Source organism: Zea mays, chromosome 6 (assembly GCF_902167145.1).
Source record: "Zea mays cultivar B73 chromosome 6, Zm-B73-REFERENCE-NAM-5.0, whole genome shotgun sequence".
Lineage (NCBI taxonomy): Eukaryota > Viridiplantae > Streptophyta > Magnoliopsida > Poales > Poaceae > Zea > Zea mays.
The window spans coordinates 173,634,549-173,657,945 of record NC_050101.1 but is presented as its reverse complement, the minus strand read 5'-3'; the positions used below and the strand labels follow the sequence as shown (position 1 = coordinate 173,657,945).

The following is a 23,397-nucleotide window of genomic DNA, read 5'->3' as shown; positions in this document are numbered from 1 at the left end:
TTATGGATATTTTCCTCCTCAAACAACTACTCCCTCCGTCCTAATATAATAATCGTTTTAGCTCTTAATTTTTATGTCTATATTCAAATCGATGACGATGAACCTAGAGACATATACAAAACACGTACATTAAATATTGTATGAATCTTCTGAGTTACTAAAACAAATTTTATTTTGGGAGGGAGGGAGCATAATAATATCAGATAGACCACAGGTTGTCTTCTCTTCTGCCATCAATTTATCTACGCACTCATATCTACAACCACCCTTCTCAGTGGAAATTATGCTGCCTCGTTAACTGCTACTTCAATGCCAAACAAAACTCTATGTTAATGCATCATCCACTGAACTAGGTAAACGTTGCAATATCAAGTTGGTTGCACCTTGCAATGTTATTTTTACATCAATGCCTCATGTTGGGACTCGTGTTGGAAAAGCAAGATATATATTGTTTTGTGAGCAGGACCGGCCGGACCTGAGGTGGTCGAGCTGGGCGGCCTCTCAGGACCCCCACTTAATATACTTAAGTATAGTACTTGGTAATTTAAAAAGTCTAAATAAACAGCATTCCCTTTATTAGTTGAACGGTCCAAATACGTAAGTGAAGCTACGATCACGTTCACGTCCCTACTAAATTAAAGCGCGAGTTTTCCTAGTTTCACGGTTTCCACCGTCATCGTGCATCTCATATTTAAATGAAAAATGCTAAAATTATATACAGATGCGGATTCAAACCATAGTTTGACTTTAAACTCACATTTACACCCATTTAGCCAATAGGACACACATGTCTTTACGTTTTATATTTTATACTTAAGCATAAATAATTACGGTTATATAAGAGACAAGCTACGATTACTTCCACGTATATGGTTTTATTATGCCATCAAGATTGAAAAAGCATCGATATTAATAACATATTGATGCCTTTATATCAAAGAATATTCGAAGAAACTTTATAAGATGATCCAATGTGTTAAGTAAATTTTTATTATTTTAGTTAATAGTATTTTTGAAACTTTCAATATATATATATATATATATATAGGGTGATGGTAATGGGAGCCCTGGGCTTCCATTAGTATGGGAAGCCCCAGTCAGGTATATCTACGCGCGCTCGATCTGGTTCTGGTTCTGGTTCTCGCTCGAGCGGATTGCAGCGTAAAACGTGACCTAAAACAGCGTAAATGAATACGAAATTTAGCGTAAATCTTATATCTGTTTTGTAACAGCAAACAGGGCCTAAAATTACGGCGTAAAAATCGCATGCAGTCGATCGTGCGCGGGTTCTGGCTCAGGCGGATTCCAGCGTAAAACGTGAGCTAAAACAGCGTAAATGAGTACGAAATTTAGCGTAATTCCTATATCTGTTTTGTAACAGCAAACGGAGCCTAAAATTACGGCGTAAAAATCGTGTGCACCCGATCGTGCGCGGGTTCTGGATCGGGTGGATTTTAGCGTAAAACGTGAACCAAAACAGCGTAAATGAGTATAAATTTTATCGTAAATCATCGATCTGTTTCGTAACGACAAATGGGTCTGGAATTACGGCATGAAAATCGCCACAGGCGCTGTCTCGGGCGGATTTCGGCATAAAACGTGAACCAAAACAGCATAAATGAGTATGAATTTTAGCGTAAATCATCGATTGATTTCGTAACGGCAAATGGGGACAAATTACGGCGTAAAAATCGTGCGCGGGTTCTGGCTCGAGCGGATTTAAGTGTAAATCGTGAACCAAAACAGCGTAAATGAGTATAAATTTTAGCGTAAATGAATAGAAATATCAGAAACAGACAAATAGATGGAAGCGGATCCATGAACTGAAATATAGGTCATAAAATCCTATTGACATTGGCATAAATATGTATACAAAATAGCATAAAAATAGGATCGCCGTCCTGCGGAACCAGCGCCTCGCATCTGGGATGCGCCACCACTTCGTGCCTAGGGGAGGATGCCGTCGTCGCTAGCGCCTAGGGAAATCCGCCGTCGCGACCACTGGCACATCGCCGTCGTGCGCACCTCATGGGGCCGCCGCCGCGTGCGTGCCCTCGGGATCCGATGCCGCGGCGTGTCCCTAGATTCGCCGTCGCGCCACAGGAATCCGCCATCGCGAGCGTGTCCCCAGATCCGCCGTCGCGCCTCAGGGATCCGCCGTCGCGAGCGTGTCCCCAGATCCGTCGTCGCGCCACAGATGCTGGAGCGGCGGTGGCGGTGGCCATCGCAGAGACGGACGGGACAACCGCCGTTGTCACTGGGCCTAGGGTGCGCTGCCGTCGTCCGTCCGCTTCAAGAGCGCCGTCACCGCTTGCTCGCCTGCCTCGGAGCGTCGTTGTCGCTCGTTCCTGGTGGAGCGCCGCCGTCGGTCGCCTGCCTCGAGGTGACACCGCTGCTGGCCCCCAGGATCACCGCCGCTCGCACGCCCTAGAGAACCGCCGCCGCCGCTAAAACCTAATTCCTGGCGGCGTGGGGGTGTTTTTATAGTGGTGGCGTGGGCCGGATCGTGGGCCTGATGCACGTAATATGCGCAGACTATATTTGCATAAACTGATACACACATCAGCATAACTCGTATTATATTTTGGCGTAAGCAGTTAGGTACAATAAGCCAAAAAGGGTCCGGTGCGGTCGCGCACCTGGTCGGTACGTGGTCGGGGCTTCCTATAGTTAAATAGAGCCTAGGGCTCTAAATACATATACTATATATATATATATATATATATATATATATATATATATATATATATATATATATATATATATATATTACACATGAGTTAAAAGGGCCTCTTACGCCTAAGGCCCCTGAAATCTCAAGAAAGGCCATGTTGGGGAGCTCTTTAGGTGGACACCCAACGACACATAAAATGATTTTCATGCCAATACTCTTCTCGGTTGATAAAAAGGAAAGAATTTTGATGCTTACCACCACTGTCCAAATTGCTAATTAACAAATCCTCCACATGATATATTAGATAACGTGCAACGTTATTGCGTATTATGACCGGTGAAATTGACTATGAAGTGTTATGTACTTATGTGTCATTTTGACATTTGATGCTTCCTATAAGGAAAATATAATTCCATGCTTCCTATAAGGAAAATATAGTTATGACATTGATTTTCCTATGGGTATTTCGCATGTCATCAAAACCCATTTTGCTAAAACAAACTGGTAATACTAAATACTATCAAGGACAACAAGTTTTCAAATATTTCTTTTGCCACAACGTCTCTAATGTGTTGACAACAAATCTTACCTTACGTATTTATATATTCTTTCTATGAACTCATAAGAACTTCTATCTACCACCAACACCATTGCCACACTCTGGTCATGTTAGCTGTAGCTTCAGTGCCAACAAAATTTAGATAACTTCATCATGCACATATATTGAACTAGTTAGATTTCATAACACCCCTTTAACTGCACCTCATATTTTCTCTCTCTCCTGTAATCTTTCATCTTGGGACTCTATGTTGGACAAAGTATATTTTTATTAAGAGATCTTTTTATAAATATAAAGCACACAAAAATATTTTGTACTAGGTTTATTTTGGACCATTATTTCTTCTATTAGTATAATGATATGAGTTCTTCTACGTGTTCGAGAAAAAAATACCCATTTTCATTACCAGCTTGGCAGATCTCTTGCTAGCCATTTTGAAGAAGGATAAGGATTGTGATGCTTATCATTGCTATCCAAACACGTCCTTAAACATAATTCATTACTCCCTCTATCCCATTATATAAGGTGTAACCACCTCTGTTTCAAAGACCAAAAATGCATTTAATTGTCTCTATACCACTGCATCGATGTACGTGTGTATAGAGAGAGAGGGAACACCTTATATAAAAGTGGTTACACCTTATATTCTGCGACGGAGGGAGTATATAACAAGTAATGTTTTGTAGAACCTATGGGATTGAATGTGTAGTGTTATTACTTAAAATTTATTTTAGCGTTTTATGCTCCATATAAGCAAAATATAACTAGGACATTACTTTTCCTATGAATATTTTGGATGTCACAAAAACCCCTTTTAGTGAAACAAAACGACAAACCTAAATATCATCTGCCCTTCCACAGCATAAACCTAAAAACATCTATTGTCCCATCTAAAAACGCCTTTGGTGCACTTTTATGGTGTCTTTGTTAGTGTGGCTCCGATGCCAAAAAAACTCTACATAAGTTTGTCATGCGCATTGATTGAAGTACCAAATGTCCTAGTAATCTATTTTGTCTTGATCTTTCATGGTTTTTTCTTAAACAACTCATACTGGGACTTAATTGAAAAACAAGATATATTGCTCTAAGAGTTCTTCTGATATATGCCCAACAATACTTATTTTATAGATTTCTATCCTTTCTGTTAATGCACCTACACATTCATATCTACAACCAACACGTCCAATAAAAAAATCTACAACCAACACCTTTGATACACATTTATGGTGCTCGGATATCTACGCCTTGATGTCTGACAAGCTCTACATAAGTTTTTTCTATGCATATTCATTGAACTAGAATTATGTGTACTATCCTCTTTGGCTGCACCTTGCATGTGTTTTTTTGCTTCGATGCCTGACGATGAGTCGTAGTGTTGAAAAGACATTAAGGGAAGATATATTTCTTTAAGTCTATCTAGATAGTTTTCCAGGAATATCCAAAAGGATTTTAATACCAACACTCTCTTGCTAGCCATCATGAAAAAGAAAGAGATTTCTGTTCTCTATCATTGCTATCCAAACACATCGTTAACAGACGCTATTAGATAATGAGCGTCATTTGTTTATGAGTGGTCGATTGACCTTGTAGCTAGAACTATCCACTTATTCATCGTATCACAAGAATGCACATTATTAGGGAAAAAAAAATAAAATTATCATATTTTTGCTATACATGACTATTGTGCATGTTATACAACCTTTTTTATTAGTTAAGCAATACAATACTTCTATCGAGTCTTTTACTTTCCCACCATCACAAAATCTTATATGTTAGCATCAACACTTTGTTGTCATTTCATGCTCACTATAAGGAAAATAAGGCTATGACATTATTTTTCCTATGGGTATTTTGCACATCATCGAAATTCATTTTGCTAAAATAAACTGGTAATACTAAATACTATCGAGGACTACAAGTTTTCAAATATTTCTTTTGCCACCACGTATCTAATGTGTTGACAACAAATCTTATTTTACATATTTATATTCTTGCTATGAATTCACCAGTATTTCTATCTACCACCAACACCTTTGGCACAATCTAGTCATATTAGTTGTAGCTTCAATGCTAACAAACTCTGGATAACTTCACCACGCACATGTAATGAACTACATGTCCTCTTTAATTGCATACTGCATTTTTTCTCTCTAATAATCTTTCATCTTGGGACTCTATGTTGGGAAAAAATATTAAGAGATATTTTTATAGGTATGAAAACACCCAAAAAGATTTTGATGCTAATAATACCCTCTTCCCATACCAGCTTGGCAGGTCTCTTGCTAGCCGTCTTGAAGACGGACAAGGATTGTGATGCTTATCATTGCTATCCAAACACGTCCTTAAACATGATTCATTAGATAACCAACGATGTTTTGTACAACCTGTGGGATTGAATGTGTGGTATTGTTACTTATAAGTCTGTCGGGGACCATAATTAGGGGTACCCTCAAGACTCCTAATTCTCAGCTGGTAACCCCCATCAGCATAAAGCTGCAAAGGCTTGATGGGTGCGATTAAGTCAGGGATCAGTCCATTCAAACGACTCGATGATGCCTCGCCCGAGCCTAGCCTCGGACAAGGGCAGCCGACCCCGGAGGATTTCCGTCTCGCCCGAGGCCCCCCTCCAACGGCGGACACATCTCCGGCTCGCCCGAGGCCCTGCCTTCGCTAAGAAGCAACCCTGACTAAATCGCCACACCGACCGACCGAATCGCAGGAGCATTTAACGCAAAGGTGGCCTGACACCTTTATCCTGACGCATGCCCCCCGGCAGAGCCGAAGTGACCGCCGTCACTTCGCCGCTCCACTGACCGGCCTGACAGAAGGACAGCGCCGCCTGCGCCGACTGCAGTGCCACTTGACAGAGTGAGACTGACAGGCAGTCAGGCCCTGCCAAAAAGGCACCATAGGAAGCTCCGCTGCGCCCGACCCAGGGCTCGGACTCGGGCTAGGTCCCGGAAGACGGCGAACTCCGCTCCGCCCGACCCAGGGCTCGGACTCGGGCTAGGTCCCGGAAGACGGCGAACTCCGCTCCACCCGACCCAGGGCTCGGACTCGGGCTAAGTCCCGGAAGACGGCGAACTCCGCTCCGCCCGACCCAGGGCTCGGACTCGGGCTAGGTCCCGGGAGACGGCGAACTCCGCTCCGCCCGACCCAGGGCTCGGACTCGGGCTAAGTCCCGGAAGACGGCGAACTCCGCTCCGCCCGACCCAGGGCTCGGACTTGGGCTAGGATCCGGAAGACGGCGAACTCCGCTCCGCCCGACCCTAGAGCTCGGACTCGGGCTCAGCCCCAGAAGACGACGAACTCCGCTCCGCCCGACCCAGGGCTCGGACTCGGGCTCAGCCCCGAAAGACGACGAACTCCGCTTCGCCCGACCCCAGGGCTCGGACTCCGCCCTGGCCTCTGCCGAACGACCTCCGCCTCGCCCGACCCAGGGGCTCGGGCTCGGCCTCGGCCATGGAAGACAGACTCGACCTCGGCTTCGGAGGAGCCTCCACGTCGCCCAACCTAGGGCGCAGGCCAGCCAAGTCAACAGGAAGCGCCATCATCACCCTACCCCGAGCTGACTCGGGCCGCAGAGAACAAGACCGGTGTCCCATCTGGCTAGCACCGCCAGATAGGCAATGATGGCGCCCCGCATGCTCTGTGACGACGGCGGCTCTCAGCTCTCTTACGGAAGCAGGAGGACGTCAGCAAGGACTCAACCGCTCCGACAGCTGTCCCTCCGCCAGGCTCCGTCGCTCCTCCGACGGCCACGACATCACACCAGCTGGGTGCCAAAATCTCTCCGGCTGCCACATCGGCATGTACTTAGGGCGCTAGCTCTCCCCCGCTAGACACGTAGCACTCTGCTACACCCCCATTGTACACCTGGATCCTCTCCTTACGCCTATAAAAGGAAGGACCAGGCCCCTCTTAGAGAAGGTTGGTCGCGCGGGGACGAGGACGGGACAGGCGCTCTCTTGGGGCCGCTCGCTCCCCTCTCCCGCGTGGACGCTTGTAACCCCCTACTGCAAGCGCACCCGACCTGGGCGCGGGACGAACACGAAGGCCGCGAGATTCCCACCTCTCTCACGCCGGTCGCCGGCCGCCTCGCTCCTTCCTCCCTTCGCGCTCGACCCATCTGGGCTGGGGCACGCGGCGACACTCACTCGTCGGCCCGAGTGACCCCCGGTCTCGAAACGCCGACAAAGTCATTTTGGCATTTTATGGTCCATATAAGCAAAATACATCAAGGACATTGCTTTTCCTATGGATAGTTTTATGTCACTAAAACCCCTTTCGATGACACAAAACGATAATCCTAAATATCATTTGTTCTTCCATCACCATAAATCTAAAAAAACATCATTCTCCCATCTAAAAATGCCCTTAGTGCACTTTTATGGTGTCTTTTGTTAGTTGTGGCTCCGAAGCCAAAAAAAATTCTAGATAACTTTGTCACCCACATTGATTGAAGTAGCAAATGTCCTAATATTCTCTTTCTGTCTTAATCTTTCATGTTTTTTTCTCTAACAACTCATGTTGGGACTCAGTTGAAAAACAAGATATATTGCTTTAGGAGTTCTTTCAATATAATCCCAACAATGCTTATTTTACATATTTCTATTCTTTGGCTGCATGTTTTTTCTTCAATGCCTGATGTTGAACCCTGGTATTGAAAAGGCATTAGGGGAAGATATATTTATTTAAGACTATCTAGATAGATTTCCAACAATACCCAAAAAGAATTTTAATACCAATACTCTCTTGCTAGCCATCACGAAAAATGAAAAGGTTTTTGTTGTCCATCACCGCTATCCAAACACGCCGTTAACATGAGCTATTAGATGGTGAGCGACATTTGTTTATGAGCGGTGGATTGACCTTGTAGCCAGAGCTATCTACTTATTCATCGTTATGGCAAGAATGCTCCTTGTAAGGAAAAAAATAAATAAAACTAAGATACTTTGTTTTGCTATATATGGCTATTGTGCATATGTTATACAACATCTTTTATTAAGGTAAGCAATACTATAATTCTATCCCGTCTTCTACTTTCCCACCATCACAAATCTCATATGTTGGCATCGACACTTCGTTTACTTATTTATATTGTTCCTATTCATTCATCTAGACCGATATAGTCATATCTACATCCTTCTGTCTCTAATCCTATGTACGACTTTGATGTCTTCAAATAATGTTGTCTTGGGATTATGCAAATGTTGTACCGTCGTAGTATCCTGTGGGCTGTTCATGTTTTTTTTCCTAAAAAGATATTTTTTATTTTTTTTGTTGGTTTACCGCACCACAAATAAAAACCCAAAAGCTTCCTCTCGGAACCGACACGCGTAGTGTGCCCATCCTCTGCATCAAGCAGACCCAAATAACCATTTCGCCCTCGTTTTCCACTTGTGCTTTGGCCGCAAAAACCCACGTTCGGTGCGTCCCACGTGGCCAAATCTCTCGACCGATCAGCACCCGCTCTGCGCGCCCCACAAGTCAGTCACGGCACGCGGCGAGCGGAACGAAGAGAGCGGGAGCCCCACCGAACTCGGCCCGCTCCCGCCCCCGCGTCACCGGCTCACCGCATTCCTCACGTGCTCTCGTCTCGCGTCCGCGCCACCGAACTCGGCTCGGCCTCCCCCAACCCACGCTTATAAATACGCGGTCGCGGGCAAATCGGCGGCATCGCAGCCACGCGGACTCGAATTGTGCGAGACCTAGCCCCAAGAAACGGAAAGATACCCAGTGGGATCACGAATCCACGCCCAGAGATGATGGCGGACGCCGGGATCAGCGGCCGCCACCTGACGCGGCTCCGCACGCTCGGCCGCGGCGCGTCGGGCGCCGTCGTGTCGCTGTTCGCGGCGGGCGAGGGCGAGCTCGTGGCCGTCAAGTCGGCCGGCGGCGCGGCGGCGGCGGCGCAGCTGCGGCGCGAGGGCGGGATCATGGCCTCGCTCAGCTCCCCGCACGTGCTCCCCTGCCTGGGCTTCCGCGCCGCCGCGGGAGGGGAGTTCCAGCTGCTCCTCGAGTTCGCGCCCGGCGGCTCGCTGGTCGACGCGGTGGGCCGGAACGGGGGCCGCCTGGAGGAGCCCGCCGTGCGGGCGTACGCGGCGGACGTGGCCCGGGGGATCGCCTACCTCCACGGGGAGGAGGGCGTGGTGCACGGCGACGTCAAGGCGAGGAACGTGGTGATCGGGGCCGACGGCCGCGCCATGCTCGCGGACTTCGGGTGCGCGAGGAGGGCGGGGTCCGGGGGCCCGATCGGCGGCACCCCGGCGTTCATGGCGCCCGAGGTGGCGCGCGGGGAGGACCAGGGCCCCGCCGCCGACGTCTGGGCGCTGGGGTGCACCGTCATCGAGATGGCCACCGGGCGCGCCCCGTGGACGCACGTGGACGACGTGCCCGCCGCGGTGCGCCTGATCGGGTACACGGACGCCGTGCCGGAGGCGCCGGAGTGGCTGTCGGCCGAGACCAAGGATTTCCTGGACAAGTGCCTGAGGCGAGAGGCCAGCGAGCGGTGGACGGCGGCGCAGCTGCTGGAGCACCCGTTCTTGGCGTCCGCCGGCGAAGCAGAGGATGATGCAAAGCCCAGGTGGGTGTCTCCCAAGAGCACGTTGGATGCCGCATTTTGGGAGTTAGATGAGGAGGAGGAGGAGGAGGAGATGTCAGAGAGCGCAACAGACAGGATCAGGGCACTGGCAGGCCCTTGCTCGGCGTTGCCGGACTGGGAATCCGACGACGATGGCTGGATCGAAGTGTCCAGCGGCTACTCCGAACTTCCTAACGCCGCCGCCGCCGCCGTTGCTGGCCAAGAAGTGAGATTTCCATCGACGCAGTGTGAAATTCCCAGCACGGCGGTGGCGACATCGTCGGAGCAGGCGCCCGTGGCTGCGCCGGCATCTGAGACGACGAGCTACGGAATTTTCGGGGGAGGAGACGAATCGGAGTCTGAGCTTTTTGACGCTGACTCGGACGTTGGCGACGACCCTGTGCACAATGTAGGAGCTGCGGATGCTTATTATGCGCATCGGCAACAGCTAGATGTTTACGCGAATTTCACCGGTGATCCGATTGTACTCCATCTCGATATTTATGCTGAAGAAATAGTAAAAAAGTACTTTTTCACGGCCAAATGGCCCCCTGTTTCCTTTCTTGCTCCTCCTCCTCCTCTGCCCGTCTTCTAGCTCTGTCGCCCCTTCTTCTTTTATGACTTCCACAACTGGCGGAGTTAGGAACCATTGAATACAAGATCCTTTTAATTGAAATCCCGCGATACTCTAGCCAAAGCTGCGTTCCATTTCCATGACGAGGCAGAACAAACAAGGCGACACATGATTGAACTGGGTAACAGTAACAGTAACTGGGTTATCCGAACACGCGGTAACCGCTTGAGTAGTTGAGTGAGAACAATGGAACCTTCATCCTCGGACGGAGCGCATGAAGTGACAGCCACACCACAGACGCATCGGCACCTCGTGGACAAGTCACGGATCCATCTAACCCTTTACCCAACCACATCTAATTTCCAACCCACCCCCCGTATATCCCAAACCCAAAGCAACGTCCAACAGCAAAGGCTTGGACATCTTCTCGGCAAACTTACTATTAATTTGGGAGTTGCCGACAAATGTGGCAACAAAGCAACGCAGACACGCCGGCCCGCGCGACCGCCCCCACACCCACCACCGTGCATCTCGCTCTCGCCGCAGGCAGGCGTGCCCCGCAACCGCAGCTCCATATCGCGTTCCGTCTCCAGAAACGTGCTCGACGCCTTGGGCCCTTGGCCTCGCCCGCGACTACTCGTGTCACGTCATGTGGCGTCTCGTCGTCGTCGTCCCTGCCGGCTGCCGCGGCCCCCCCACGGCTTCTAGAGATTTTTTTTTTTGCTTTCCCCGGCAAGGAAACGGTCGCGGGGCCGCGACCTGTCCGCGCGCGGCGCTGGCCAAGTGGCATGCGGGCGTGTGAGCAGAGCAGTGCCCAGACAGAGTCATTCCTCTGCATCGAGGAGGAGGCCTGCTTGGTTGTTGGCAGGAAAGCTAGGTAGGGGGGAGGCGTGTGTGATCTGCGATGTGGAACCACCGTGACACTTGTCGAGGTGCTTTGGATGAGCTCACTACTCCTGACATGTGTGTGCCTCGTGCTCGTTTCTAGATATCTTCTTCTCCTCCTTTTTTTTTTCTGCCGTGGCAGTGATCTTTTTTGTTTTCCCTTGTCCGTGGCAGCATCGTTCAGCCTTCTCCGATCTTGGACCAACGGTTTGTTACCGCTGACAGCGCGTTTTACTGTACGCATCTAGATGCCACTTAATACTAGTAGTAGATTGCACATGTTCTGGAGGTCAGTTGGCCTAAACCCACGAAAGAGCAGCCCTGCCCAAGAATTCTTGTGTGGCTGCCAGGTGCCAGCTCCTCCAACTGTCAACAAACTTGGCATGCATACTCGTATTGCTGCATCTAGAGACCTGTCCAGCAGTCCAGGTGTGCAGTGCAACGTCCGGGCCCCAAAGGGACCAGGCCAGACAAAAGGGCACAAGTGGTGCGGAGCCACCAAACGGGCTGCCAGATTTTGTCACTTGCACGCCCCATCCATCCATGGTTCCGGAAACCCCAGGTGCCGTCGTGAACGACGACGGTGTGGCTGACCGGAATCATCGCCTAAGCTGACTTTTTGTCAGAGGTTAGGTTAGCTGAGCTCCCAGGAACCTGAACAATCAGTCGTTACGTGAGCCTGCGTCAGGCGTAGCGTCACCCCATGAAGAAGGTCAAGCGTTCTTCAGGTCAGTCAGCTCAGCCCCAAACCCAGGGAGAATGAGAGAGAGAGAGAGAGTTATTGGAACCATGCCAGCAGTCCCCGTTCCTTCCTTTCCAGAAATAGGGAACAGAATGGGAAAACGAGAACGGAAAAAAAAAGTCCAAGCTGCGTGGTGCGTCAGCGCTTAACCAGCTCGCGCCCGCTGTTGACGCTGGCCGTGACGCACAAAAACGGCCGGCGCCTGGACCTGGAGGCATGGAGGTCTTCGTCTCCCGTGGCCGTGTGGCAATAGTAGTCCTCTCTCCTTTGGCAATATTTATTGAACGCCAGTTCAGGAAGATAGATACTACAAGCTGGTCCTTCGTGGACCGACCCGGCCCGCGAGGAATACTCAAGTCCGACGAGTCTTTGGTTCAGATGGTATGGCTGCGTGCGTTGAGAGACTGGACTAGCAGGAGCAGTTGCTCTGCTTGGGTTGGGTTGGGTGGTGTAACGGCCGGAGGAGGCACGCTCACTCGGTTGATCGTCAGCCGTGACCTCGCATTTGGGTCATCCCGTCGCGTTCTCACCTGGCCGTGCTCTGCAGGTTCGCAAATCGCAACTCTGCTTTCGTTTGGGCTCAGCTGTGCATTGACTCTCTCTCTCTCTCTCTCACTCACTGACTGACAGCAGTTGTGACACAGGTAAAAACTGGCAATATAGTGCTCCATACTACGAGTGACCCTGTGTATTCAGGGAGAAAAAAATCAGACACAGGCTGTCATTGTGTATGCATGGGCCAACCCCCCCCCCCCCTCCCCCCATACGGTGGCAAAATGAATCAAGGAACTTTGGTATGGGACCAACGACACTATGTATTTTATCAATACAACTTTCCATCCATACGTGAATCAATGAAAAGTAGAGTTCATATGTGACCTAAGCGACTGCAGGATGCTCCTATAGTATAAGATGGACTTACACTTATCATGAATTAAGCCTCCAATTTTGGTTGGACACTCTTGCTAGCCTCCTAGCCTACTAAGGAGGTGGTCGAGGGAAAAGGGTGTCTAAGATCTTTCTTAGTATGTTCTCCATCTTCTTTGAGCATATATGCTCTAACTTGGGGCTAAGGTCCCAAAGGTGAATAAAAATCCATGATGACATCATAGCACCGGCAGAAAAACAACGACAATATGTCTTGATGATTTGGAGACCTTCCCCGTATGATCTTGAGGTGAAATCAAATTCATTTAAAAGTTTATTGAATAAAAACAAGTGCTCATTAATCTCATTCGAACTCCGTATGGATGAGCTACGACCTTTCTAATGAAGCGATGTCGAGCTACCGACGATCCGAATATAGGACTTCGATGAGGTTACACTTCAAAATCGGTCGTGTGAATGTTGTATCCATGTCCCATTTGTTGTAGAGGCAATAAGAAGTATATTTTCAAAGTGATATTATTAATCATCGTTATTGCTAAGCATATTGAAAGCATAAACATTATATAATAACATATTCTTATGTCACTGAGCAAATATATGAACGAGCTCACATTTTCTTTAACTTTTGTAGACATATTCAAAGGTGTCATGCTCTTATCTCACTAGAGCTAATTTTAGATATCTACTAATTAGCTCTTGTATCAAATATGCCTTGGATTGCCTCAACACACGCATTGCCCATTTTCTTTCAACTAACTATTTTTTTATTTTTATGGTATGATTTATCATATATGACAATATCCATCAACAGTGGTTCCATTAGTACACATTTTATTGATACAAACTCTTGGAGATGTCTATAAACATAGAGTGAGCGTCGTTTAGTTATGTAAGTGTTTGTATGTTCTACCTATATATCCAAAAATTAGTAGATTCTTTTACTATGTTCTGTCGTATTTTTTGATTGACACTATGCTTAAAGCAGCTAGTTCTTCGGACATGTAAGTTTGCATATAAGAAATATAGTCAAAGAAACTAAATGACAGGAGACACCACCATTAAAAAATATAAATATAGAGCGGTTAATGTAGCAAATACCATGCATATATGCTGACCGCGGATGTCAACGGTGCCCACTAGATGACAGGAGAGGGTAAGGGGGTGTTTGGATTTCAGACTATAAGTTAGTTTGAGTTCTGGATATTAATTAAAGAGCTAAACATAAATTAACTATAAAACTAATTACATAAACCACGGTTAATTTGTAGATAAATCTGTTAAATCTAGTTAGTTCATATTTAATTCATATTTTGCTATAGTAAAAATGTACAAATCATACAATTAGTTTTATAATTAGTGCATATTTAATTATCTTAATTGTTGATATCTAAAACTCGGATTCAACTCTAGTCCGAGAATCAAACACATACTAAATCATACTAAATCACCGCGGCAGATCCGGGACAGGCAATGCAATACACCATTGCACTTTATCATTTGTTAGTGATGCTATTATTAGTCAAAGTTTTACATAGATAGAGGCCCGGTGTCTATAATAATTAACATGTAGTTCTGCTTCGTCAGAACTGTATACAACTGCGTATAACTATGACAAAAAAAGTCTACCTTGGCTCGTGCAATGAGACGTTTTCTTTTTTTTTATAAGAATTATTATGCATTTAAATAAATTTAAACTCAAAGAATTCATATGCATTTAAGTGAAATTAAAATTTCAAAACACTAGAGTTTTATTTACATAAGCACCAAGACTCCACTGAGCAAAGAGCACTCGAGCCGTACGGCAGTTTGCCCTTGTCACCTTGTGCTTGTGTCCCGAGTCCCGACCGAGTTCAACCGATCCCGCAGACCACTCGTTCCTTCCCCAACTATCGTTAGGCTTCTCCACCCCGCCCTCCCCGCCCTCCCCGCCGAACGCGCCTCACTCTCCCTCCATGCAGATCAATGCGTCCTTCCACCCCAACCGTGCTCCTCGCCCTTCTCTCGTCGTCCTCGTTCCCCCTAGACTGGCGTGGAGTGAAGATCCATCCGGACTCCGATTGATTTCTTCTCCTGCTGGTAAGCAAGACCGGGATTGCTTCGGATGGATTGCGCATTTTGTTCTGCAGAATCTCATTTTGTTCTGAACCCTCAAATACAAGTCTTTCACCCTGTCTGGAACGGATTTGCGCGCTTCGTGGCCGAGTACTAATTGTTTTTTCATACAATAAGCAGCATCGTCAATCTGTTTGGAAATGTCAAACCATTTTTCTGTAATGTTTCAGAAGAAACGGAGAGATTCGGCCAAGATTGGGATCAATCTGCGCATGGGTCGGTATCGTATAAGAACGTATAGGTTGCTGTCGCTCAATCTGGAAATTTTGTATTGTTATGACCACCGTACAATTTTCTCCAATATAATTAACGACGTTTCATGTTGATATGTTCTGAATCCGTTCTTTGTTTTGCTGAGGTCCCAACGTTCACCTGTATGCGCAGTTGCAGGTGATCAAGATCCAATACTTGAAAATAGGATGTTGACATGTTACTGTTTAGATGACACCAGATGATAATGTGAGTAACTAAATGCCGCCCCTTTCTATTTTGCCTGAGCATGTCATTAATCCCTAATCAACTGGATATACTAATCCGTACATTTCTCCGAAGGCCCTTATAGCTCTCAAAAAAGGCAGTAAACTTATCAAGTATAGTAGGAAGGGAAGACCCAAGATTCGTGAGTTCAGACTTTCTAGTGTAAGTTCTTATGTGCGACCGTGTAATGCCAATCTTAACTTTCTCAAGTGCTGTGTTACACTACAGAAATAACGTTCCTTTGATGATTTATCATTACAGGATGAAACATCATTGGTTTGGTATTCCCATAGCAAAGTGAAGTACCTTGTACTGTCTTCTGTCTCTAGAATCATTCCTGGACAAAGAACTGTAAGCACAACTTTCCACTGAGTTAGATGGTTACTTTGCTGCTATGCTAACAATTTAGTGTCAAACTACAATATTTAGTGTCCAATAATTAATTTAGACATGGGGTCCCGGACATTTCAAATTGGCTTACATGAATTCGTCTTCTCTTTCTTGCCAGGCTGTATTTAGGAGGTTTTTACGCCCTGAGAAGGACTACCTATCATTTTCTTTGATATACAAGAACGGACAACGTTCCCTTGACCTGGTAAAGTATATATGATTTATACAACTTTCACTAAGTAGCGACAAAAGTTTTGTGTTTTAGATTTATGTTTTACTACAATTCGTGGAAGACCTTAATTACATGAGATTCTAGCTGATCTACAGGTTTGCAAGGATCAAGCAGAAGTTGAGGTCTGGTTTTCAACGCTTGAGGCACTTATTACTTCATGCCGTAAAAGTTATTCAGCTGATGGTCCAAGTGATAGATTATCAGTTTCTGACGTGAGTTTATGTTCCTAATAGTTTGCCACACTGTTTATTTACAGTTAAATAAGTACTCATAATTTTTATGCGTGAGCTTTGCTATTTGAGATTGATTCAAATTTCATTAATACATTAGTAGCGAAAGAGCCTCTAGCTGAGTTGGTTTGGTGGTCTGAGTAGCACTCCTCAGGTCCTGGGTTCGACTCTCTGTGGGAGCGAATTTCAGGCTATGTGGTTAAAAAAATCGTCTCGTCTGTCCCACGCTAAAGCACAGGTTTAAGGCTCGGCCCGGTCGCGGTCGTTCTCACATGGGCTTCGATGCCGCTGTGTATGGGTGGGGTAGAGGTTCGGGGGGTTTTATCGACTTGTGTGAGAAGGTCTTCTTAAATATAATACTCCGGGGACTGTCTTACCCCCGCAGGTCGAGTTTTAATACATTAGTTAGGCCTTGTTTAGGAAATATGGTATTGTGATTGATGCACACATAAGCCATTATATTTTTACCCTTTGTGAGCCTACAAAGTCATAAGAATAAGTGTGTATGTGATCTACGGCCACCTTTGACAAACAAACAAAACAGACGGGGGGTGATATTTGGTTCATACTTATTCGAGCAGTAGTTAATGCCTAATAAAATACTAGTAGTTTATCCACTTAACCTTTCTTGTGTCAACTGGACTGCCCCAAATTGGACTGTTCCTTATGTTCGATCAAGTGCTGCAGAATGTTCAAGCTGAGCATTTCTTTATTTTTTCAGGAAGTATCACATTACCAAGATACTTTTCATGATACAACACTAGATATTGCATCGAGTATCACACGTACTTTTAACTCAGCAAAAACAGATGTTGTATCTGATCGTGCAAATATGCTAAGAGCAAGTACAGACAGTAGCCGGCTTAGTATTTCCAGTGCCCCTAGTTCTTCAAGTCAAGGTTCTGGACAAGATGACATTGAATCCCTTGGTGATGTTTATGTGTGGGGTGAGGTGTGGACTGATATGATCCCTGCAGAAGGATCCGCAAACTATTTGTGCTCCAAAGCAGACATTTTAATTCCCAAACCACTTGAATCAGATGTTGTCTTGGACGTACAACAGATAGCGTGTGGTTATAGGCACATTGCACTCACTACTAGGCAAGGAGAAGTATTTGCATGGGGCGAAGAACTTGGCGGACGACTTGGTCATGGGACCGATGCAGATATTAGCCGTCCTAAACTTGTCGAAGCCTTAGCAGTGTCAAATGTAGAATATGTTGCGTGCGGCGAGTTCCATACTTGTGCTATAACTGCCTCTGGTGATTTGTACACTTGGGGTGATGGATACTACAATGCTGGATTGCTTGGACATGGTGCTGGAACTAGTCACTGGCTTCCAAAACGAGTCTCAGGACCTTTAGAAGGGGTTCAGGTATTGTCTGTTTCATGTGGTTCATGGCATTCAGCACTGACCACATCAAGTGGTAAAGTGTTCACCTTTGGTGATGGGACATTTGGTGCCCTTGGACATGGGAATCGTCATACTGTCGCATATCCAAAGGAAGTCGAAACTTTGAGTGGATTTAGAACAATAAAAGTTGCCTGTGGACTCTGGCATTCTGCAGCGATTGTGGAGACCACTAATCAGGCAGGTGTGAATGTGATATCCAGGAAGCTATTTACCTGGGGTGCTGGTGATAAGAATCCCCTAGGTCACGGGGATAAAGATGCTAGGCTAGTTCCTACTTGTGTTCAATCTCTCATTGATTATAATTTCCATCAGGTAGCTTGTGGACATAGTATGACCATTGCCCTTTCTACATCTGGTCATGTTTTCACAATGGGCAGCTCTAGCAATGGCCAGCTTGGGAATCCAAAATCTGATGGTAAACATCCTACCCCAGTACAAGATAGGCTGGCTGGAGAATTGGTTGAAGAGATCTCATGTGGCTCATGCCATGTTGCAGTCTTGACTTCACGAAGCGAAGTATATACATGGGGAATGGGAGCCAATGGGAGGCTGGGACATGGTGGTGTTGAAGATAAGAAAAAACCAACTCTTGTGGAAGCATTAAAAGATCGTCACGTTAAAAGTATAGCATGTGGTTCTAATTTCACGACCTGCATTTGTATACATAAGTGGGTTTCAGGTGCTGATCAGTCTGTCTGCTCAGGTTGTAGGCAACCATTTGGCTTCACAAGAAAGAGACATAATTGTTACAATTGTGGGCTTGTTCATTGCCATGCATGTAGTTCAAAAAAAGTTCTGAAAGCTGCTTTGGCACCAACTCCTGGCAAACCACATCGCGTATGTGATTCATGCTTCATGAAGCTTAAGGCAGCGGAGACCAGCAGCAACAGCTCACATAGCAAAAGAAATGCCATTGCTCGTCGCTCTGTTGATAGCAAAGACAGGTCAGAGAGACCAGAAATAAGGTCTTCCAGGCTTGCAACTGGATCAACAGCAGAACCACTCAAGCAAGCTGAGCTGAAAGCAGTTAGAAACGAGATAAAACCAGATCCTATGTCCACGATGAGGGCACCCCAAGTTCCTTCCATGCTACCTTTTAACAATCTTGCTTTTGGCGCAACATTTGGTGGTCCAGCTAGTCTGAAGCCCATGACAATGGCTCCAATGCCAATGGCCATGCCTATGTCACCAGCTCCTCTCACAAAGAAGCCAACTCCAGCAGCAGCAACTCCTCTTTGTGGTAAAAGTGATACCGATAACTTGAAGATGGCTAAACAGGTGCTGAATGAAGATATCTCAAAGTTGCAATCTCAGGTATGATTTAGAACACCGTAGATTTTTCGACTTTATTGTGTTTAGTTGATGTCGATAAAATGGTCAAGTTTTTTTTTTCAGGTTAATAAACTGAAACAAAAATGTGATGCCCAAGAAGAGCAACTGCAGAAAGCGGAAAGGAGAGCTGAACATTCTGCCTCTACAGCTGCAGAAGAGTCTTCAAGGCGTAATGGTGTCTTGGAGTTCATTAGGTTCCTTGACAATGAGGTACAGTGCTAAACTAGTTTTGTGATACATATATGTAGCTCTTGAACTTGCTTGTTGAAATTTTAAGTGCCTATCATGTTGAACTCAACCATATACTTCCTTTTATTCTGTTCAACTTACAGTATCAACTATCAAGACTTCTATACTCCAGTTAAAAATACAAATAGAGGTGTGCCTCAACATTGTTGCGGATGAAAAAGCATAGTACTATATATCATAAAATAAGGGTTCTTCACATGTTTACTGGATCGGTCTGGAGTATGCTAACTTTATGTCTGTATCACGTCCATTCATTCTTCAGCTCAAGAGCATCGCAGATAGGGTGCCCAGCGACGCTGCCGACGGCTTAAAAGCCTTGCAAAACCATTCGGAGAGGTTTCTCACAGAACAAGGTGTTCGTCCACTGGAAGCCACAGGTATGCATCGTAAGTGCGCAAGCATAGGCAACCTCGTAATGTCTCAGGACGGCAGTGCTGGAAACGCGAGCAGCTCGGCTGCTTCCTTGGCGAGCGAGTCTCCATGCCACCGTATCATGGAGAACAGCTCGAGAGCTAACGGCGACTTAGCACCGAAGCTCGGTGGTACCCATGGAGAAGTGCAGCTGATTGAGCAGTTTGAACCGGGGGTGTATGTGACGCTCATCCAGCTTAGAGATGGCACTAAGGTGTTCAAGCGTGTCCGGTTCAGGTACCCTACTGCAGGCCATTTTCCTTTCACTGCATAGATCGAGAAGAAACCAGCACCGACCACTTATGTAGCACATTGCATAGCTCCAAAATGCCTGGTGGTTTTCATTTTGTGCCGAGACAGAATTTGCTTCTAGGAACAACTTGAGCTGATGACCATTTGTTTTCTCTTGGTTGTTTTGTTTCCCGATCAGCAAGAGGAGGTTTGCGGAGCAGCAGGCCGAGGAATGGTGGAGGGAGAACCAGGAGAGAGTGTTCAGGAAATACAACCACCCGGCCAACTAACCAGCCTCACCAGACTTCACCATTGGACACTTCAAGAAGAAGGCAAAGTTTTCTTCATGTTGCTTGGGGCATTGCTCCTGCGGCTGTGTGCCGTGGGCCTGTGGCGATGTAGAATTAGGTTGTGGATGGGGAAGATGCTGATGTAGATTCTCATTCTGTTGTTGTTTACCTCCTACAGTTTACCCTTTCTCTAGCTCACCTCCTACAGTTTACTGTTTCGCAGTTTTGATATCTCAAATTATTCATTCAACAGCCGTGTGTTTGGTTGGAATGTGTTTCGTTGGATCGCGGCGGTGAAAAAAACTGACGTGGACCGTGAGTTATGAAAAAAAGTTGTTGTGGTCTGTTAAAAAACTAAAAACCGTTCGGTAGAAACCACTAAAAACCGATAAAAAATCTTATATATATATATATATATATATATATATATATATATATATATATATATTTATTTATAATTTCATCTGAAAACAGTGACAAAAACAGTGGCGGATCTAAGATTTTATCATAGGGTATGCCAACTAAAAATTGTGTATATATTTGGTCAAACCAATTGACAATTCAGTGACAAGTTTTATATTAAATTACACATCTTAAGACTTTATCAGGTAGGTCTTGATGTCATAAGCCTCAACACAAGAATAGCACAATCTACAAGATTGCTAGTGCAACATCCTTTCTATATTTTTTTTTATTTTCTCTATATATACACACTATGTATATGTTGAGCACGCTGGCATACCCACTAGATACACTCCTGTCCAAAAGGTGTTACAACTTACAAGCAGGTTCAATGATGCTTTTAACTTTACACCGTGAGAAAGTTTGTTTTTATAAAAAAATTGCTTTCTATATTTAGCTGTTCGGTTTGTTTTTTAGGGATAAACGTCAAAGCTGAAAGCTAAACCAAACACACCTAGGCCAGCAACTTTCTCAAAAAAGCTATTTTGCTTAGCAGTTTTATGGAAATATAAATTTTTAATAGATTATGCACATGAACTTAAAACTAAAAAAAGATTGTGAACATAAATACTCGAACCCATAGCCATATGTTGCGCGTCTTATGTTTTTGCTAGTGCGAACGTGTCAGACCAGATGAAAGTGCATCGCTGCGCCAAGCGGCACAACGTGGTAGGTGCTGTGTCGGAAATTATAGCGCGACACAAGAAGCCACGTCATCCGGGTTTAAATTTTTTTTAGCACTCACATTTTTGGTACTTTGAGTTCATAAAAGAAGTCTGGTCCAACTAGCCACTAGGGCAGGCCGCAACCTAGCGCCTATCTGTCCCAAGCGCCCAGGCCAGGCCTAGGCCGGGCCGTCCATGGAACGAGATTATCTGTAGTCATGCTTATTAACTTGTCTCTGCAGCCACTCGATATTCAATTGCCACCGTATCACATGCATCTCCATCCTTCCACGATCTAGTTGTTGGGCCAACAAATCGTGGGCCCAAACATTACAACTTTGTATTGGTGCGATCCTACTGTAACTTTTTTATTTTTTTGGCGTTGCTTCTTAAGTGGTGTGCATCACTGCATCTCATTCCCAAAATGGAATTAGATTAGCTTGAATTGTGTTCTAGTTTCTTCCCACCGAAATCAGATTGTGTTGTGGTGTTATATAGTTCTAATTTGTTCTCATTTTCATTCGTCATTAGATTGTCGTGGAAATAATTGCAATGAGCATAAAGTTCAGCTTGTCATGTAAAAATGGAAATCAACATATGTAAGATGGAAGGAAATAGGCCTGTAAAGCTATAGTTAGAGGGAAATCAACATATGTATATATAATTCTCTGTAACCATCACTTAGATGAGAGCTCTACACCATCCGGTTAACAGAAACTAGGATTGAGTTAATGGTAACCAACTCTTGTAATATGTGCCCTTGATGGAGGGGACATCCTAACCATGGTTGCAACCCATGGTCATAAAAGCGCCACATAAAATGGATTAAGAGTCGACGGGCGCATTAAGCCTCCAATAAAGTCATAAAAATAACATTATATATAACTATAAAATAAATTTATCAAATTATGCATAATTTTTTGAACACCATACCCTTAGATAAAATCCTAGATCCGTCAATGATCACAATGACCACAAAAGCATTCCTATCTCAAAAAGTTGGCGATAAAAAACTAATCATCACGGTTAATATTCATAGATGATCTTAATTAAAATCAATTTACAGTTTATTCATCGTTACAACATGTCTACTAGTTTTATTCCTACCTCAACATGCCTACTGCCCGCGTAGAAGGATCTTTTGCTAGCCTTGTGGGTGTAGGGATGGCAGCGGGTCGGGTTATGTTCGGGTCTGATAATACCCGACCCGATATCATACCCGACCCTTATATAAATATCCATACCCACCAAGTCAATCGGGTAAAAAAATGGACCCGTACCCGTACCCACCGGGTATCCGTCGGGTATCGGGTATCCGGTGGATATGGTACTGTAAAATATAAATCCGCATGCAAATTGATGAACAACACAGTTTATGACAGATGTGAGTTAATAAATAACATCACAACATGTGAAATATATAAGCAACATCACCAATTTGCAGCGGGGTGAAGATTGAAGCGAGGCAGCGGGATGAAGATTCTCAGTGTTGCAGAATGTGCAGCGGGGCAGCGGGATGAAGATTGAAGCCTGAAGACTGGCCGACTGGTGGCCGTCCTGGCCTCCTGGGCAGCGGGCTGCTGCCTGCTGGAGTGCTGGGCGAGGGCGCGGGGCTGGGGCCTGGCCGCCGCGGCGCCGCCTGGGAGCCTGGACGGGGGCGCGCGGTTGGGGCCTGGGGCCTGGCCGCCGCGGCGCCGCCTGGGAGCCTGGACGGGGACTGCCGCGTGGCCGCGTGGGGCGCTGGGTCCTGGGCTCCTGGCCTCCACCTCCAGGGAAGGCTGGGACGAGGACGACTGGGACTCTGGGAGTGGCGGCTGCGGTTGGTAGTGGGGTGGGCGGCCGAGACGGCTGGGAAGGGAAAGGAGTAGAGAATTTAGGGAGTTAGGGTTAGCGGTTCAGTGATTTAACCTTTGGGCTTCTTTTTCATGGGCCACAAAAACACAATTCGGGTATCCAGTGGATATCCATGGGTAAAACATAATATCCGTACCCTACCC

General features: G+C 45.9%; 2 protein-coding genes across 13 annotated transcripts; both read left to right on the top strand.

Annotated features, from left to right (window-relative positions):
- Window positions 1-8,904: 8,904 nt before the first annotated feature.
- Window positions 8,905-10,486, top strand: LOC103630679 (mitogen-activated protein kinase kinase kinase 17). Its single transcript, XM_008651735.4, has one exon. The coding sequence runs from the start codon at window positions 8,999-9,001 to the stop codon at window positions 10,409-10,411; it is 1,413 nt and encodes a 470-aa protein (XP_008649957.1). The 5' UTR covers window positions 8,905-8,998; the 3' UTR covers window positions 10,412-10,486.
- A 4,204-nt stretch (window positions 10,487-14,690) lies between these two features.
- On the top strand, window positions 14,691-20,544 carry LOC103630677 (Putative regulator of chromosome condensation (RCC1) family protein). Of its 12 annotated transcripts, XR_004850393.1 has the most exons (12): window positions 14,767-14,981; window positions 15,188-15,233; window positions 15,402-15,476; window positions 15,570-15,656; window positions 15,756-15,845; window positions 16,003-16,089; window positions 16,212-16,328; window positions 17,068-19,074; window positions 19,156-19,302; window positions 19,425-19,471; window positions 19,604-19,989; window positions 20,183-20,544. XR_004850393.1 is itself a non-coding variant. In XM_035960239.1 (11 exons), the coding sequence occupies exons 8-11, from the start codon at window positions 17,179-17,181 to the stop codon at window positions 20,271-20,273; spliced, it is 2,520 nt and encodes an 839-aa protein (XP_035816132.1). In that variant the 5' UTR covers window positions 14,691-14,981; window positions 15,188-15,233; window positions 15,402-15,476; window positions 15,580-15,656; window positions 15,756-15,845; window positions 16,003-16,089; window positions 16,212-16,328; window positions 17,068-17,178; the 3' UTR covers window positions 20,274-20,544. The 12 variants fall into 12 exon arrangements, 10 of the variants coding, with proteins under 10 accessions (XP_035816132.1, XP_035816130.1, XP_035816131.1 ...); XR_004850392.1 differs by having other exon boundaries at window positions 14,691-14,981; window positions 15,188-15,476; XM_035960239.1 differs by lacking the exon at window positions 19,425-19,471 and having other exon boundaries at window positions 14,691-14,981; window positions 15,580-15,656.
- Window positions 20,545-23,397: the final 2,853 nt, after the last annotated feature.